Source organism: Podarcis erhardii (genome assembly GCF_964252035.2).
Source record: "Podarcis erhardii genome assembly, chromosome: 1".
Lineage (NCBI taxonomy): Eukaryota > Metazoa > Chordata > Lepidosauria > Squamata > Lacertidae > Podarcis > Podarcis erhardii.
The window spans coordinates 44,563,612-44,581,295 of NC_138497.1; the positions used below are offsets into that span (position 1 = coordinate 44,563,612).

Here is a 17,684-nt window from a genome sequence, read left to right on the forward strand (position 1 = left end):
ATTGACTGGGTGGATCAAGGAGGCGATAAATGCCTCTTTACAGGTAGAGGGGAGTGCCCACTGTCTTGAAAGGCAGTGGTGCAGGCACTCTTTAAGAAACTCCCTAGATCTAGCAGTTTGTGATAACTACTTCCTAGTCACACAAAAAATCTATAATTTGGGGGTAAGGTGATTTAGAAAGGTGATGACACCTATTTCAGTCTGGATGGAAGTCTAGTTTTGGCACCAAAATGGCCTTTGTTGCAAGACCGCTCGGTAGCTTTTGCTAGCACTAGCCATAGTATCTTGTTGGACCAGCTCTGTGGTTTGGAAGCTGGAGGCAGGGAAATTGCAGTCCCACCTGCAGAGCTGATTTCAGAAAGTAGCAGTTGGGAACTTCTACTTGGCGACATGACAGTTGTGCTGTGGAAGGTCACCAGGGGATTGGGAGCAAAGTGTCAACAAGATACCCAGCTCTATTTCTCATCATCAGAATCAATCGAGGCTGTGTAATGTTGAAATGGTTCCTCACATTATTAATGAGTTGGATAAAGAGAGCTGAGCCTTGTGGGTGACATGGGGTTCAGGAATTGAATAGACAGCCTATTCTTGAGGAGATCAGACTCTCCTAGAAAGAACAGATGCATAGTCTACTCCAGCCGTATTCCTTAATCCAGCAATGTCACTGGAGGCTAAAGTGAGTTCAGTGGTGCTGAGTGCCTTTTCCCAGTTACTGGAGAAAAAGCCACAGTTACCCGTTCTCTAGTAACTTCCTGTTTTGATTATTTTAATATGCTTTATTTGGAGTTGTCCTTGAAGATGGTCTAGAAGCTGCAACCATTGAAGATTGCAGCTGCCAGAATGTTCAGAACTGAAATAATTCAACACTGATTCTAAAAGGTCTGCCTTTGGTGCCTATAGTCAAGGTACTGGTGTTGACTGTGAAACCTTAAATAACTTGGGACCCAAATATATGAATGAATGCCTCATCCTATGTCAGCTTGTCATCATTTCCTTAGATCAAGGCAGGAAGCCCTTCTTGTTGTCCTGCTCTGGGGGAGTTAGATTATGTGGGGACACAGGATGAGTATGTGGACATTTTTGTCATGTTTGTGCCAGGTAAGGATCTTCTTGTCTGGGCTTTTGCTCAATATTCAGTATTAGTGTGGTATGTTAAGTAAAAATGCCTGTGTGTGTTTCCCCATGGGTTTTTCTCATTTTAAGGATGTGCTATTTTTTTCCTTTCTCTTTTTAATTTCTAAATTGAATTGTTTTTAGTGTGTTGTATGTGCCTTGCTCTGGGAACATTTGATGAAGGGTATGCTATAAAAGTACTCAGATTGATCAACATCTTCTGAGCCAAAGCAGTTGAAATACATGTGGGTGTGCAATCTCTTGCTAAACATTCAAGTAGCTCAGGCAGGTTTAGGTGGTGGGAGCCAAATTCTGCCTATTCCTTATATTCAGCAGCAGCATTGTAGAAACATTTCAAAACATTTAAGCACCAAGGATAAATAATTCAGGGCTGTAGAACTGGGAGTGGCTCCGGGTACCAAGTGTGATTGTTGCACTCAGTACATGGCAAGTGCGTAACAGATAACCTTGAGCTGTCTTACAGCCCTTCTATGGTATTGTTGATTTGCTGCTGCAAAGGACAAAAAGTAAAGTGGCTCTTACATGCATTTGAGCCAAGGAAGAAAACAGTATGGCCCATGAAAAGACTGTGTTGGGTTTGGGCTGACTCATTAAAACCTATATTGAATGAGCTGCTGAAGGAAACATGCTGTACCAATTAATTGCCTTTACTCTGAATTTCCCTCTTCGACTTTAAAATTAGCAGTAGTGATAGAACTCCCGCTGGTGCCATCAACACCGCAGGACTCTGATGTTTATTCTACAGCCAGTTACCTGGGGCCAGTACCACAGTCCTGTCTCTTCTTTGTCTCTAGTGCAGTCTATTTTTCTAGTTTCACTTCGATGAATACACCCCTAAGCTTCTCTTTCTTTGGCCATGGTCAGTGAAGAATGGTTTCTTTGGTCATGGTCAGTTGATAATGGTTAAGTTACAGAAAGACTTATTCCTTTGGGAATTTGCCCCATGATTCATAGTGTAAGCTCAGGCAAAGCATGGGTTGGGGCTAGGAGCAGAACACATAATATGAGGCAATTTAAAAAAAAAAAAAAATTCAAGGGCAGTGTATGGAAATAACACTTTGCCTCATTTGGAACGGATTGTTAAATTGAGAACAGCACAAAAGCAGATTTACTGTAGACTTTTCTTACTGCTTTCTCACCAGTAATAATAAATATTTTGAATAAATAATAATAATTAACCTTTTCCCCCAACAGGATTGAAAGCGGATAAATTTTAAAATGACAAATGCTAAAAACATAGAAAAAGCCCTTGTTAAAAACAAGCATTGAAATAAAACTATTATTATTATTAAAATAAATAAATGAAACAAGCCTATGCATTTGGTAAAAGCTACAAAAGAGTTTTCTAAAGCTTATGTTTTAAGCAATATGCTGTTGCTCTGAATTCAAAATAATTGCTCCATCCCAGTTGTGAATACAGAGGCAGAAAGCAGGATGTTAGTGACTATTTGGAAATGATATTCTGTTAAAACATATTTGCATGCCACCTATTTAGTAAGTTGGTATTAAAAAATTACTTGCATAATACGATTAAAAGAAGTTTAAAACTAGTCTTTACAAAAGTGAATGTGGGTTGAGAAGAGAAAGCACATGGGGAACAAAACTTAGGAAGGTCTGGATGAAAACACAGTTGAAAATTAACTGTGCCATGCTGTTGAGTGCTCTGTAGCAAAGACCCAATATGTACAGTGTATTGTTATAACAATAACAATTAATTACTGGAAAATTAGTGCATGAAGAAAGATACGAGGCCCACTATCCTCAGGACATGAACCCCTAGATCATCTCACTAGGTTTAGTTGACCTGAGGGGAGTGAAAGCCTTTGTAATTGAATGCGTACATACAGTTGTAAGAGTTACTGTTAGTTATTTGTTAACACAGTTAACTTACCGCCTGCTGTAGCTTAGCTGTGTTTCTGACTGTCAGCTGTTCTTACTCTATTGTGATTTAATGTGGTCCAGCAATCTCTCAAATGCGAGGTGACAGTTGCTTGTTGGTTCATTGTGAATAATAGGTTTTTTTAAAGGAGACATATTTTGTGTATGTGTGCAAATTAGTGCTTAGAGTATTCTCAAGATTATCCACCTTTAGAGATTGTATGTTAAAGTTTCCTTAAATAAATAATGAAAAAGAAAACATTTAAATGAGGATGTGACCTAAATGTAGATATATCTGTTAGGCAAAGTTTGTTAGAGCTCACCTTGGTGCTAGTGTTTTGTTGATAGTCTGAATTGTAGATATTAATTTTTGTATGGGATGAATTTGTCTTAAAGAAAAAAGGCGATATATTGCTCGTTCAGGTTTTTTTGTTTGTTTTTACTACTTCGCAATTGTTTTTCCCCCCTTTCTTGTCTAGTCCAATAGCAAGTCCCTGTCAGAGTCGCTCTCATGTGGTATCCCCTTTGAACTCAAATGGAGGCATCAATGTTGTTGTTAAAGAGGAACCCGCAGATGACTATGATTATGGGTCAAGTGTATGTATGGAAGAAGTAGATGTGAAGCAGGAAGAAGCGCGTAACATGGCAGAAGAATATTCAAATAGAGTTGACTCCATCCTGGAGAAGCGGCGAAAGAATCACAGGGAAGTAGGCAAGAAGGAAATGGAATTTGAATCCCGTAAGCGACCACAGACCAACCAGCTGGGTGTTGCCAAAGCAAAGATGTTGAAACTGGATAGTGGAAAGTTGCCTGTAGTCTATCTAGCACCCTGTTCAGTTACCAAGAATACAGTAAAGGTCTCTGCTCTTTCACAGGCCATATCGTCCCTTTCTAAGAGCGCAGAATCAGCTTTGAGTCATCCATTGGATTGTTTGCCTACTTGTTTTGAAAATAACAGTGTCTCCAGCCCCTTTACAGCTTTGGAAGCAGAGGAAATGCTAACTAGAAAACAGGTATCTGAAAATAATGTGCCACACAAATCACCTACGGCAAGAGATGTGCGATGGAAAAATACTGAAACCTGTAACAGTCTTACCACAACAAAGAAAGTATCTAGCTGTGGTCTCAAGGCCACTGCATACCATGGCCCTTCTTTAGCTAACTTAGTGGGAGGGAAGACAAATGCATTCAAGAACCATATTTCCCGCAAGAGTATTGTTGGTAACCAAAAGGTTAGGTTGCCTGGCCCACGTAAAAGAGGAAGACCACGGAAAATAAGGTTTTCTGAAGTTGGAAGACCACCTAAATATACTAGAAAGTCAATTACTACAAGTAATTATGCCTCCTTTGGACCTGGCAATATCCATTTGGATGTTAAACCCGACCTTGAGGATGTGGACGGAGTACTCTTTGTATCATTTGCATCCAAGGTAATTCTATTTCTGAAATTTAAAGTTGTTAGAAGTACTAAGTCACATTATAAAAGCCATTAAGTTAAAAATCTGCAGATGTATTTCTTAATTGACATTGAACCATGGGATCTTGGAGTTTGCTTAAGCTTTGCATTGTGGCTTTCTATATTATAAAACTCTTGATTATTAGCTCCAAATGTAATGATTTGGACTCCGAGGCTTGGGGTGGTATGCAACACTGTTTATCAAGGGGTGGTATATGAGTGGAGTTTTCACCCAGCAGGACTTCATCTTCGTCACCTCTACAGTCCCCAAAAATCTGCTTCAGAGGGTCCCCCGAACCTTTGGAGCAGATAGAAAGTTTAGAGGGGTGTTCAGGGTGGAAGAGAGGAAGAATAGATCCACATGTGGGGTGACATACATTTTGCCAGAGGCAATCTGGTACACATATGGAAACCTCCATGGACTGCTAGTAGGGGACCAAAATGTGGTGTTTGGGGAACATTTGGGGGGCGGTGGTGGTATGTAGATCTACAACATTCTAAGACACCCCATTCAACCAACATTACCCAAAACCAATCCTGAAACAACAGCCCTAGTGCTAGTGTAGTGAATTTCCTTACAATTGTATTCATTGGAAAAAGGAAAATAAAGAAACAAGTGTGGGGAATTGGGTCCCCTGCTCCTGACCTGACCACATGTAGCCAGCAGGGCTCTGGATGTAGTAGTTGCTCTACCATCAATTTTCCCACCACCTGGAGCTTTTGATTGTCTCTGGAATAAACCTAGAATAGTGTTTTGTCAATGCATATATTTTATTCTTTTTACATTTAGGAAGCCCTGGATATCCACAATGTTGATAGAGTGGAAGAAAAAGAAAAAATTCAGAATATTCAGACTTCTTCTCTGACTACATGTGAAAAAGAAGAATTGCAGAATATACATACTTCTTCACTGGATGCATGTATTAATCCAGGTAATAATGGGAGTATTAAAATGGCCTATTAAGGGCCAAATCAGGTGTGCAGTTTCCCAGCTGGTGCAGTCTACTTTAGAAACAAAACAAAAAACCTTACATGTTAGATGCAGAGAATCATTTAACTCTCAGCTAGTTTGGCCCTCTTTCTCCCTAAGTGGTCTAATGTTCAAGTTTGCCAAGCCGAGCAAATGCAGCAGAGCTGAAGGCTCATCCTGACTTCCTTATTTGCCACATTTCTGGGCACAGGTTTGGACTTTAAAGCTTTGTGTCCAAACATCTCTCTTTTAGTCCCAGCACTTTCGCTGGGAAAACCACGTTTTACCGCTGATTTAGAGCAAGTAGCAATCAGGTTTTCCATGGCACAAAAGGAAGTCTGGATGAGCCCTGACCAGTTCTTTTTGGCATTTTGTCCCTGGCTGAATCTACACTGATCTGGAAAACGCTATTTAAAAAAAAAAACACACACACACTAAAAATTAGCTCCCAATGCAATTTCCCATAGGCAAAAGATCACTGCTCTACAGCGCCCTCTGGTGTCACATTTTTATAATGCATTTTTTACATTAATACTCAACAGTGTCCCTAAGTCCACTGTTTCTGCTGCAAGAGGTTTGCAAGTTTCATAGAAATGCTAAGCATGTGGTCCAGCCTCTGAGGTTCTCTCTCTCTCCAAGACTTTAAAATACTGAGCACTAAGTGAGGTGAGAGATGAGAAAAAATTGGCATTGGCCCTGTACTGTTGAGAGACAGTGCAGTTGCCCTCATCCAGTTCCTCTCTCTCTCTTTTAGGAGTTGTTGGGGGAAGAGTATTGTGTGTGTTATGGGATTGGGGTAGAAAGTAAATGATGCTTAGTCAAGTGAATTAGAAATGGTAAAGATATTTAAGCAATTTAAATATGTATTTCACAGACAGTCAGAGAATACTACAGCTGGAAACAGAATTGTTGGAAGAGTTGAAATCTTACAAGTACAAGCAGGTGATACATCCCAGTCTTCGGGAAGGTAAGTGTAAGCACTGTGAAGTATGTACAAGCTTTGCATTTACGAATGCTGTATAGAATTTTTATATGGCATTTTCTTCCTGTAGTGGGACTAAAGCTGAACTTAGTGGACCCAACAATGAGCATTGATTTAAAATATTTGGGTGTGCAGCTACCACTAAGTTATTCTGATGAATACACATTGTGGAAAAATGTAAGGACCAATTCCAGTTCTTATGGTAAGTCACCATCTTTCTTAATACTACAATGAAGCTTCAAGTTTGAGTTATAGGATAGCTTTATGTCTTTAGAAGAAGCATTTCTGTTTTGGTAGAACAAATCAGGAACACTTCACTGTTATGTTAGCACTGAAATTTTGACTTTGCCTAAAAGATCTGCTGTTCAATAGATGCATTTACGATTAATTGTTTGGTCCCATATGGCAGGGTAAACTGAGGCTAAATATTTATGTACAGTGGTGCCTCGCAAGACGAAAATAATTCTTTCTGCAAGTCGCTTCGTCTTGCGATTTTTTTGTCTTGCGGAGCGCGGATTCCCCGGGTATTAACAGTTTTACGAAAAAGAAAGCAAACTCGCAAGACGTTTTCATCTTGCAAAGCAAGCCCTTAGGGAAATTCGTCTTGCGAAGCACCTCGAAAAACAGAAAACCCTTTCGTCTAGCGAGTTTTTCGTCTTGCGAGTTTTTCGTCTTGCGGGGCACCACTGTACAGTTCAGCACACCTTTACCATACTAATTTTAGTTGAGTTAGAAACACCTTACTCTGCATAGGATTGGGCAGTGCTTAAAGGTAATGGTTCTGAAGGCTCTTTATGTAAAAATATACTGTAAGAGCATAATCTGTTAAATTGTTACCTAGCAGCACATAAAACTAGCTTGACTGTCTTTCCCACCAGATACTGGGCTTCCCTTTGTTTCCAGGACTGGAAAGACGAATGACTTTACAAAGATAAAAGGATGGCGAGGGAAGTTACATAGTTCTTCAAAAAATGAAGGTAAGATTTAGGATGTGTTTCCTGCTACTTTCTCTGAGCCAAATGAAATGGGGAAATGAACTCTCCAGACACCTGCACCCCAGAGTCACTTAACATAATGGATTAGTTGGGTGTCTGGTTATTCCATCTACAAACCCCCTAAGTACACTGTTAATCAGTAGCTGTAACCTGGTAGAATTATTGTCTAAACCTACATATTTGCTGCTTTGTGTTTAGCCTTGATTTGGCTTAGAACTCTGTATGAACTGGGCCAATGTATAGAGTTGATACAATTGTTTATATCAGCCCCTGAAGAAGGAAAGGATCCTCTCCAAATTACAATCACCAATAAAGTTTGACATTTATTGAGAAATAGTTTGCTTTTGTGTACAACGTGCCTCCCCCTTTTGTTTACTTCTGTTTCTGAGAGCTGGAAGACTTCCAGAAACAGCACTAACACCCCCCCCCCCAAACCACGTTTCTGCTTCTATAGTGGACAATGTATCTTACGACAGCTACTCTGTACATCAGTTTCTAAAGCTTTTACCAATGTAATCTATGCAAACACATCATAATGAAGTTGACAATACTCAATTGAAAATTGATTTATGTGATTATTCAGGTAGCATTTTAGAAGGCTCCTTGAAGAATCGATCTGCCTTCTGCAGTGACAAGCTTGATGAATATTTGGAAAATGAAGGGAAGTTAATGGAAACGAGCATGGAATTCTCTCCTAGTACATCCAGTTGTCCTGTGGTTTACCAGCTTCCAACTAAAAGCACCAGTTATGTACGGACACTAGATAGTGTTCTGAAAAAGCAATCCAGTGTTACTACTACTAGCTCTTATACTTTCAAGCCTCTTTCTGTGCCTTCTGTCTCTAGAAAGAAGAGAGAGAAAATTAAGAATAAAAAGCAAGCAGGTTCTAGAGGCAAAGAAAAGTCACCCCAGAAGGCTACAATAGGTTTGCCTGTTGTAACAAAGCAGAAACGCAACTTGACAGCTTTGGAAGAGAAAGTCACTAAGTCTCAGCCAAGTAGTCAAGCAGTTAGTGAGACAGATGCTCTCATGGCATCAGGCACAGAAGAAAATGTACAGGGGAAACAGCGTCAGGCACAGCAGCAGCAACAGAGTAATCGCTTGCCAAGTTTATCAAAGACTCAGTTGAAGCTGATGGATTTGGAGGTTTGCGCATTGTGGGATGGTAAACCACGGACTTACATTACTGAAGAACGAGCAGACCTATCTCTGTCTACTTTACTCACTGCTCAGGTGAGTTACTTTGCTCATGAAAGTTTAACGGTGACTTGCCTTCAACATATTTTCCATTTCTGAATAATGGTGTTAATAGACATACCTCTATGGTGAGGGATTTCTACAATTTAGGGGTAGCCAAAGAGATAGTCATTATCATTCCCTGCACTCTTAAGGGTGACGAAACTACAAACATCTTAATACACAAGAGGGTCTGTTGGGATGGAGATAGGCTTCAAATACCTGAAAGACTTGAGTTGTTTAGGGTCTTAAACACCAGTGAATTGGGTCCAGGAGCTGGCAACTACATGTTGGCCTCTGTCTGTCTCGAGACAGTGGGGTGTGCCTCTGGGAGCAAAGTCAAATCACTGCATTAGGCTTACCGAAGTGACTTTCCAGGGCACAAGCCTGAGTAGTGTGTATGGAGTTCCTAGACAGCCCAGACAACAAAACCCCCCTCTTGGCTTCGCTGATGTGGTCCAAAGGAAAGCAGAGCAATACGTTTGGTACCAGCTTAGCTACAGGAGTTGCCTGAAAGAGGCGTACTAGGTGCCATCCAACCATCTTAGGGACTCCAGATTTGTGTAGGGTTTAGTCCTTAGCCTTTTCTCCTTCCAAAGATATCCCATAAGGCAGTGCAGGTTTAGGATAAGAGTTTTCCTTCTCCTAAATGGGCTACCTTCCCAGGTTGATGAGCCTAACTCCTCTACAGCATGTGCAGAACCCACCTTGATCATGGGACCCATTATTGGTCTCATCTGCTCTATTTGCCAGAGCAATGGCAAATTGCATGCGAGGGAAGCCCCTAATTCACCAAGGGTATGAGACCCATTGGCTACCGTCACCTGATTAAGCTGGCCAGTTGAAGCCATTCCTGGGATGTGGCCGCTGTCGCATGCTGACAGGTTTTAGGACCCACAGGTGAAAGCTGAGCGCAGGTGGACAAACTACCCCAGAAGGAGCATGATGTCCCCCACCAGAGGTCCTACCCCTCCTCTAACACCCCATAACTGGAAACTAGTGCAGCTGTTTTAAAGCAGACTTACACTTGCAATATATTGGATTCTGGATTAATGACTATAATGATAAGATGCACTTCTGATTAAAAATACAGTCATATTTACATTGGTCAAATGCACATCCCCATTCTATTGGCTACATTATTGCTGGAATTATGTATTGCAGATAGTCTATTTCAGCAAAAACAATGGCATCTTGCAGCACCTTAAAAGCTGTTGTTTTTGTTGCAATTGACTGAATACAGCTTCCCTCTGGATCTGAATTGTAGCTTATTAAGATACATAATTCTGTATCATGTAATTCAGGAATCTACATTGTGGTAATTATGTATGCAGATACTTATCTGGAGATTTGAGAAGAGTTATGTATCTACATTTTTCAGGCTTCACTAAAAAACAAACCTATCCACCAAATAATCAAAAGGCGAGCACCACCATGCAACAATGACTTTTGCCGGCTTGGGTGCATCTGTTCTAGCTTAGCTCTTGAGAAACGTCAGCCTACGCATTGCCGCAAGCCAGACTGTATGTTTGGCTGTGCTTGCCTAAAAAGAAAGGTAGTCCTAGTTAAAGGAAGTTCAAAGGAAAAGAAGATCCTGGAGGAGTCTCTGTGTGGAAGGAACAGATTGTATTGCGAAAGTGAAGTGAAACAACAGGAAGAGGTGATGGAAAAAGAGGAGAAGAAAGAGAAACTGAAATTTAAAGATAAGAAGAAGAAGAAAAAGGTGGAATATAGTAAGTATAATCAATAGCAAGCAGCTACTTCTTTTTGTAGGTGTTTGTAATTATGTGTGTTTCTGAATTAAGTACCAAATGAGAATTTGGAAATAAAACTTGTCCATAAGACATTTAAAATATCAGTATACATGGGTTTCAGTTCATCTAAAGCTAATTGCAACTTAATTTTATTGAAACTAGTGGAGCATGTTAATCAGCGGACTCATTTGGCATTAATGGGGCAGGCTGCTATCCTTTACATACTTACCTGGGAGTAAGACCTATTTAGCACAAGGGGGCTTGCATCTGCGATAACATGCATAGGACCAGGAGGTTTTGTGTGTACCTCTCTGTCTCTGCCCTAAACTTCCCTTTCACCCAGGGGCATATAAATTACTCAAGCTTGGAGCTCTTTCTCCGTAATATAAAAAATAGGTCATCTTTCTCATTGGATAATGCTTGTGTGATATTTTTATATTAGAGTAGACAATAAATTATTAAATAAATTATTAAATCTTTCTACTAGCTATATGTGGTACAGAGCCAGAAAAGCCTGTTAAGAACTTTCCACTGTGGGTTAAAGTAGATGGAGAAATGGATCCAGAACCAGTTTACATCCCAACACCATCAACTATTGAACCAACAAAATCTATGCCACCTGTCCCAGAGGTCTTAACATCCGATGGCAAACCTGCAGCTGGTGAAGGCAAACCTGCTACCAGTGGAGTCAAATCAGCACGAGTTTATCAGCCTAGACCCAATCCAGTGGTAAGCAAAAGAAACGAGATTTTGAAGCTGAATCAGGAGTATTCCACTTGTTTATGGCAAAGGCAACCCAAGACATTTGTTCTTTAATTCTAATATGGGAACGTGAACCAACATATTGGGAGTGTACCAAACTGGTGACATGGGGGAATGGAAAGTGAAGAATTGACAGTATCCTGCTAGCTAGGGATGATGAGAGTTGTAGCCCAAAAGCAACTGGAGACCCAAGAGAGCTCTAGAGAGAACCCTTTTTATCCAGCAGATAAAGTATGTGAAATATACTTAACTGTCTGTCCTATAAGTTAAATTCATTGCACAGAGGAAACATTTTCTCAGAAGCATTATATGGTTGTATCCACTTAGTACCCTTGTGCAAGGGGTTTTGAACAGCTGGAGGCATCTGCTAATGGACAAAGGGAGGCAGGTTTTACTTATTTCCTCCCTGCAGCCCCCCAGAACAGTTGTTGGGGGGCATTAGGAGCTACAGTGGGAGGAGGAATTAGGAAATCACCTCTACCGTTTTGTTATTGGACATCTGCTGGAGCAACATCACTAAGAGGACCAGCTGGATTCTGCCATAATCTTTACCTAGGTGCTCCCTTTGGCATTTTGTCTAGGTTATTTGGTGATAAAAGTGGAGAAAGGGAATGGTGGAACAGTGAGGCTTTTCCGTGGATGCACTTCTAACTTGGAAATCCATTTATGTTGGTTTATAGATTCGAGAAGAGGATAAGGACCCTGTCTATATATATTTTGAAAGCATGATGACTTGTGCTCGTGTTCGGATATATGATCGTAAAAAACAGGAGAAAAAGCAGCAACAGAGGTGCCCTTGGAATTCTGAAAAACACACTGAAAAGGTAAAATGTTGTGCCCTCATATTTCCTTTATTAATGCACTCTGAGTAAAAAATAATGACATCAGACAAACACCTTCATTATGCTGTTTTTAGACACCCACAGAAAACCTTTTCTGTTTAAAGCCTAACCAGACCCATGATCTGTTCTTAAATCTGTAAATGTTTTACTGGGTTTATTATTTTTAAAGTTTTTAGATGCTTTGAATGTTTTAAATATGTGTAAATATTTTATCACAGATTTGGTTATTGCCCTGAGCTCCTTGGGTAGGAAGGGCAATATACAGAGTTAAGAAATAAATAAAAACTATTCTGTAGAACATGGGTAGGCAAACTAAGGCCCGGGGGCCAGATCTGGCCCAATCACTTTCTAAATCCAGCCCGCAGACAGTCCAGGCATCAGCGTGTTTTTACATGAGTAGAATGTGTCCTTTTATTTAAAATGCTTCTCTGGGTTATTTGTGGGGCATTGGAATTCGTTCTTTTTCTCTTTTCCCCCAAAATATAGTCTGAGAGGCAAGGTCTGAGAGACAGTGGACTGGCCCCCTGCTGAAAAAGTTTGCTGACCCCTGCTGTAGAACAATGAATAGAAGATAGGGTTTTTATTGCTATTGCAGAATGCTGGGAGAAGTTTAACATTTTTCTTCCCTCTATTTTCCTGAGGAAGGTGCATTCACTTCCCTGCCCACAAAATGGCTGGTATTGAGACTAAAGGGAGATTACCCTCTGGAGCTATTATCAGCCACAAGGGGATGGGAGGGGTTGGGGTGGGGTTTTTTTAGAGTTTAGCTGGCAAGAAACATTATAACATTCTCTGCCCGTATTCCCAGGCATCCATATATCGTAGTCATATGGCAAAAAATGGGGTCCAGCCATGCCTGGTATTCTGCCCTTTGTGAACTATTATATGATGAAAAGCTTTGCACAACTGCCATATTTCTCATCATTTGTTTCCAGGGTTTGAACTCTGTATTTAAATATATATTATTGGAAATGTGATTCCCCCCCCCCCTCTTATCTTTTCCTCTTCTTTTAAATCTTTTTCCCAGGAGCATGATCCTGAGCCCCAGCCACTTGATTTGGAAGATGATAAAGAGCCCGGAGGTAAAATTAAAAACATGAACTTTGTCCCCAGATTCCCAAATTCTGGAGTAGGTCTTTTGGGATAGGTGATGAGTGTGGGACTCCTAGACATTCTGGGGAGGGAGGTGACAATGAGATACATTAAGCCTTCCTTTTGGCCAGTTGACAATTGAACCTACCCCTGCTTTTTCAAATAAACAGGCATGGCAGCCTTGCAGTGGGACAACAGAGGGATGGAAAGTGTTCCTGTAAGGGAACTGGGTGGTTAACTCACCTACCCCAATTTATCCATAATGTTGTAAGGGAATGACCGCATTCCCATTAACCTGGGAAGAAGAGAAGCAGGGAAGAGCTGCTGCTGTCTTTGAAGGTTTCCCTGTGTGCTGTGTTAGGCTATCACATTCTTTTCTAATGTCATTGTTAGATTGTGGCCATAGATTTTTTTTTCACAGCAGTGGAATGCTTACAATTAATTATGCCCAGGGGCTCTGCATGCTTGTATAATTCAGTTTCTGTACTTTAACACCTATTGGTGTTCCCAGGACAGCTCGTGGAACAAGCATTTGTGGTGGAGGGGTATACCTAAGTGAGTTCAGAAGAGTAGCTCCAGTTCCTATTGTTTGAGAAAGATGGGCTTAGTTGTTTGTTTTGCCTATGTTAAAATGCTACTGGTTGTGCCACATCTCAGGAGATTGACCCAAGCACTCTTGATTACTTGCAGTTATACACACAGAGACATACAGAAACATCCTTCCCTCCCCGCCCCCCACGTATCCTTGAACTGTGGTGATGTCTCTTGCTTGCCGAGATTGGAAAGATATACGTAGAAATCTGTGACTTGCATAGCTAAAATGTAACCTAGTGCAGTGTTTCCCAACCTTGTGCCTCCAGCTGTTTTTGGACTACAATTCCCATCATCCCTTGCCACTGGTCTTGCTAGTCAGGGATGATGGGAGTTGTAGTTCAAAAACAGCTGGAGGCCCAAGGTTGGGAAACACTGCCTTAGTGTGCAAAGGTTTTGAGTCACATCCATTGCTCAGCCCACTTTTGCCTCTGACATTGCTCATGACTGGAATGTGGCCCCCAGACTGCGAAAGGTTCCCCAGCCCTTTGATACATTTTTGGCCATCCTACCTTTAAAACTGATAGTGTTGCAACTTGGTAAGAAATGATAATGTAACCACTGCACCTTTCTGGCAGATGGAAATATGGTATTTCATTGAGAACAAGGGGTGGAGAACAGGGCCCACTTCTTAGACATGGGGACTAATTAGGCATTGTTAATTAGGAAATGTTGCCCAAGTCTTTAATTTGCTTGGTTTCCTCTGCTGCTGCAACACTAAAGAAACCTGTTTCCATTTTTTTTCAGATAAAACCTGGTGGTTTTCCTGTAGCGCTGGGGATCCATCAACTTCATATGTACATCATACTACACGAGGTGGAACAACCAAACTAATTGAGATTGTTTCTGATTGCAACTGGGAGGAAGATCGCAATGAGATCTTGAACCTCCTGTCACAGCATGTCAAGAGTAAGATGCCCAAGTCCCTTAAAGTAGGAAATTTTGTTATTGATCTAGAATCTGAAACCAAAACGTGGGATGAGAAGAACACTCCTGTCTATTCCTCCCGGGTGAAAATCTCCATGCTATCCAGTCAAAACAAGGATGAAAAGGCTCATATTTCTGTTTTGGAGGCTTCTGATAATAGATTGTCACCATGCAAAAAGACAGAAAAAATCACATTCTTAACAGCTGGCATGTTACGGGAGAGGAGGAAGAAAGGATTACCTTTTTATGCTGGGCTTTCTCCTGCTGGAAAGCTGATTGCTTACACATGCAAATCTGATTTGAATTCCTCATCTTTGATTCAGGTGGGTTGCATTTCTTATGCTTTGATGATTTTTTAATGTGTTATTTTTAGGACACCAGCCAGTTTTTTTCCTCGTGTATCTTTTGCTCATTGAGTGGAGAAATACAGCTAGCATGGCATAGGCCTTTCCTGTGGGGCCAGGAGGGCAGACTCCCAATCTTTTAACTGGAGGAGAAAGAGGAGGCTCTAAGCCCCAATGCCTTGACTCCCTGGCCAGAAGGCAGCAACAGAACCCCAAGGCCAGCTGTCCAGAGTATCTTGTCATTCTCGCATATCCCCAGTGTGCAGTAAAAGATTGGGTCCACGTTTGAGATAGGCACAGGTTTGAAAATATTTCAGTTCCGGTTGTAGGATGTTGGAGAGGGTGAAACTGAGATATGCCATGGAATTGCACAGGATCCTCTGACAAATTCTTTCCTGCCCCGGTCTCTGGCAGCCCAGTGTTGCTCCTCGTGAAGCCTGCTGCTGCCCCGGTACCCAGAGCTAAGCCGTGGCTTGACTTGGCATTAAGTCTGAACTGAGGCTTGAGGTTCATTTAGTTCCAGATAAACTACAAGCTGTAGATATAGTTTCTTCTTTGCCTTACTGCTCATAGTTTATCTTTGGGAGGCAACCTATGGGCCCAGGTTCAGACATAATGCTAATTTAAACCATGACATAGCTCTGAATAGCAGTACCAGAGGTGGAGGAAAGCAACCACAATGTTTCCTGTGAGTACCCATATGCTCAGTGCTTTCTCACTTAGCCATGGTTTGGCTTAGCAGTATGTGCAAACTGGACCGGTGTCTGAAATAAACCAATTATTATCTACAGTGATACCGGGTAATAACCACGGTTAGTCATATGCAGAGTAAACCCATTCAGATTGATGGACTTAAATTATGTAAGCCCATTGATTTTAGTGGATGTAATGTATGACTTGGTTAGATAACATTCATTGGCATTGGCCAGTAGTCTCTCTCAGTATAAAATAAATACCCTGTGGTATGTGATAGTCATATTACACTGGATTCTCCTGATCTGCTGGATAGAGGAGTGGTCAGCTGGGAACCTTTTAGCCCATTCTCTTTGGAAATCTAGCACTTCAGGGTTTTGGAGACCAAGGCTACAATCCTGTTCCTACTTTATTGGGAGTAAGCTCCGTTGAACAGATTGCAAACTTGCATAAAATTAGGTTGTCTTTGCTTGTACATGTAAATAGAATTTGTATTCTGAGTCTATGTAATGGCTAGACTGAGTGTTGGACCTGGACTGGGAAAACCCAAGTTTAAATCTTCATCAGCCATGAAGCTTACTGGGTGACCTTTTAAGACAGAATGAAATTTCAAACATATCGTGGCATTGGCAGTCAACTATCTAAGGTGGAGGAATAAGGAACTGAACTGGGCTAGAGCTCCTTGTGTGAGCCTAATTAGTGCTTTGGATCCCAGGCATTGTTAAAAAGAAAAGAAAAAAAGACAGGGTTAGCAACTGTTTGTATATTTCTCTTTTTATTGCAGGTTAATGGTAAAAAATACCCTCAAGCCAAACTGCTTCTAGGACAGATGGGAGCATTGCATCCAGCCAATCGACTTGCTGCTTATATCACAGGCAGGCTGCGACCAACAATGCTTGACCTATCAACACTCAGTACTGCAATCTCCAAGGCAGAGTCCGATGCTAAGCTTGCTTCTTCTGAGCCACAGTCAGCTGAAGTGCCCACAACAGAAATTTCCAAAACACCATTTTCCAGTAACACTACATCCACTTCCACTGTAACATCACCAAATGCTCAAGCCTCAACACAGAAGCAGATAGGTAAGTCAAAACCTTATTTTCTGTATTATAAATTGTCTGAATTGTAAAGCATAAAAATCATGGAAGGTGAGAGTATAGTATTCATATTTATATACTGTAATATCCTTCATCAAGCTGCTTTGAGACTTTTTTTTTTTTGCCACATGCAGCAACATTATACACATGATTAGGTGCAATATGTTGAAAATGAGGCATTGTAACCAGTAAGTGTTAATTGGGAAAGTGAGGCCTTAGCATAAAACTAGCTTGAGTGCTGTTATAGTTTGCGGAATGGAAAGATGAAAACTGCTAATAGTTTTGACTTTGAAAACCTTTCTTTTCAGCTGCTCGGCCTTTACTACACAATGTGGCGTCTCAGTTGGTTATAAGCGCCGTTGGGGCACTACACCAGAAGGTTCCTGGAACTAGAATAACCCAACCTCTGACGGGACCACAGAAATTTAATATCAAATCTATGCCGCTTTCCCCTGGGGCAACTACAGTTACTACTCCTGCTATTACTGTGTCATCACTTGCTGGAACTACTGCTAGCCCTGCACCCTGTAACAAAGCTCCCTGCTCTTCTGGCACCGCCAAAGCAAATGCTGTTGGAAAACCTGAAAACAGGACTGTATCAACCACAGCTACTAGGGCTCCTGTTAAAATAGCAAAATCACCTGGAATTGCTACGCCAGTTGCGACTGTAGCTTTGCCTGGAATAGGCCCATCAACCGTTGGTATTCCAGTTTCTGCAGCATCTCTATCTACAATCTTAACCACAACTGCATCTGTGACCTCGGTGCCCACACCAACTTCGCCAGTTAGCTGTATTGCTCCTGGACTCTCAGGAATTAACAAAAGTCCTTTATCGAATCAAAAAGCAGGTAAGGTACCCATACTGATGGACCAGTTCTTGCTGGTCCACACACCTGTCACTTTGTCTGTCTGTTATGAGAGACTGAAGTG

The 17,684-nt window shown here is 41.2% G+C and overlaps 1 protein-coding gene across 5 annotated transcripts in view; it reads left to right on the plus strand.

The window, feature by feature from the left end:
* LOC309336335 (MAX gene-associated protein-like) overlaps positions 1–17,684 on the plus strand; it is a gene marked incomplete at its 5' end in the record, with an annotated part of 40,365 nt that overhangs the window by 7,157 nt on the left and 15,524 nt on the right. For all 5 annotated transcript variants that reach the window (XM_081851958.1, XM_081851955.1, XM_081851956.1 and 2 more), the window contains 13 exons: positions 3,492–4,443; positions 5,260–5,401; positions 6,314–6,406; positions 6,492–6,623; positions 7,300–7,398; positions 8,000–8,649; positions 10,034–10,385; positions 10,894–11,135; positions 11,849–11,992; positions 13,038–13,092; positions 14,441–14,943; positions 16,442–16,739; positions 17,063–17,602. In XM_081851958.1, coding sequence (XP_081708084.1) covers positions 3,492–4,443; positions 5,260–5,401; positions 6,314–6,406; positions 6,492–6,623; positions 7,300–7,398; positions 8,000–8,649; positions 10,034–10,385; positions 10,894–11,135; positions 11,849–11,992; positions 13,038–13,092; positions 14,441–14,943; positions 16,442–16,739; positions 17,063–17,602 — 4,202 coding nt within the window. The remainder of the gene's footprint in view (positions 1–3,491; positions 4,444–5,259; positions 5,402–6,313; positions 6,407–6,491; positions 6,624–7,299; positions 7,399–7,999; positions 8,650–10,033; positions 10,386–10,893; positions 11,136–11,848; positions 11,993–13,037; positions 13,093–14,440; positions 14,944–16,441; positions 16,740–17,062; positions 17,603–17,684) is intronic.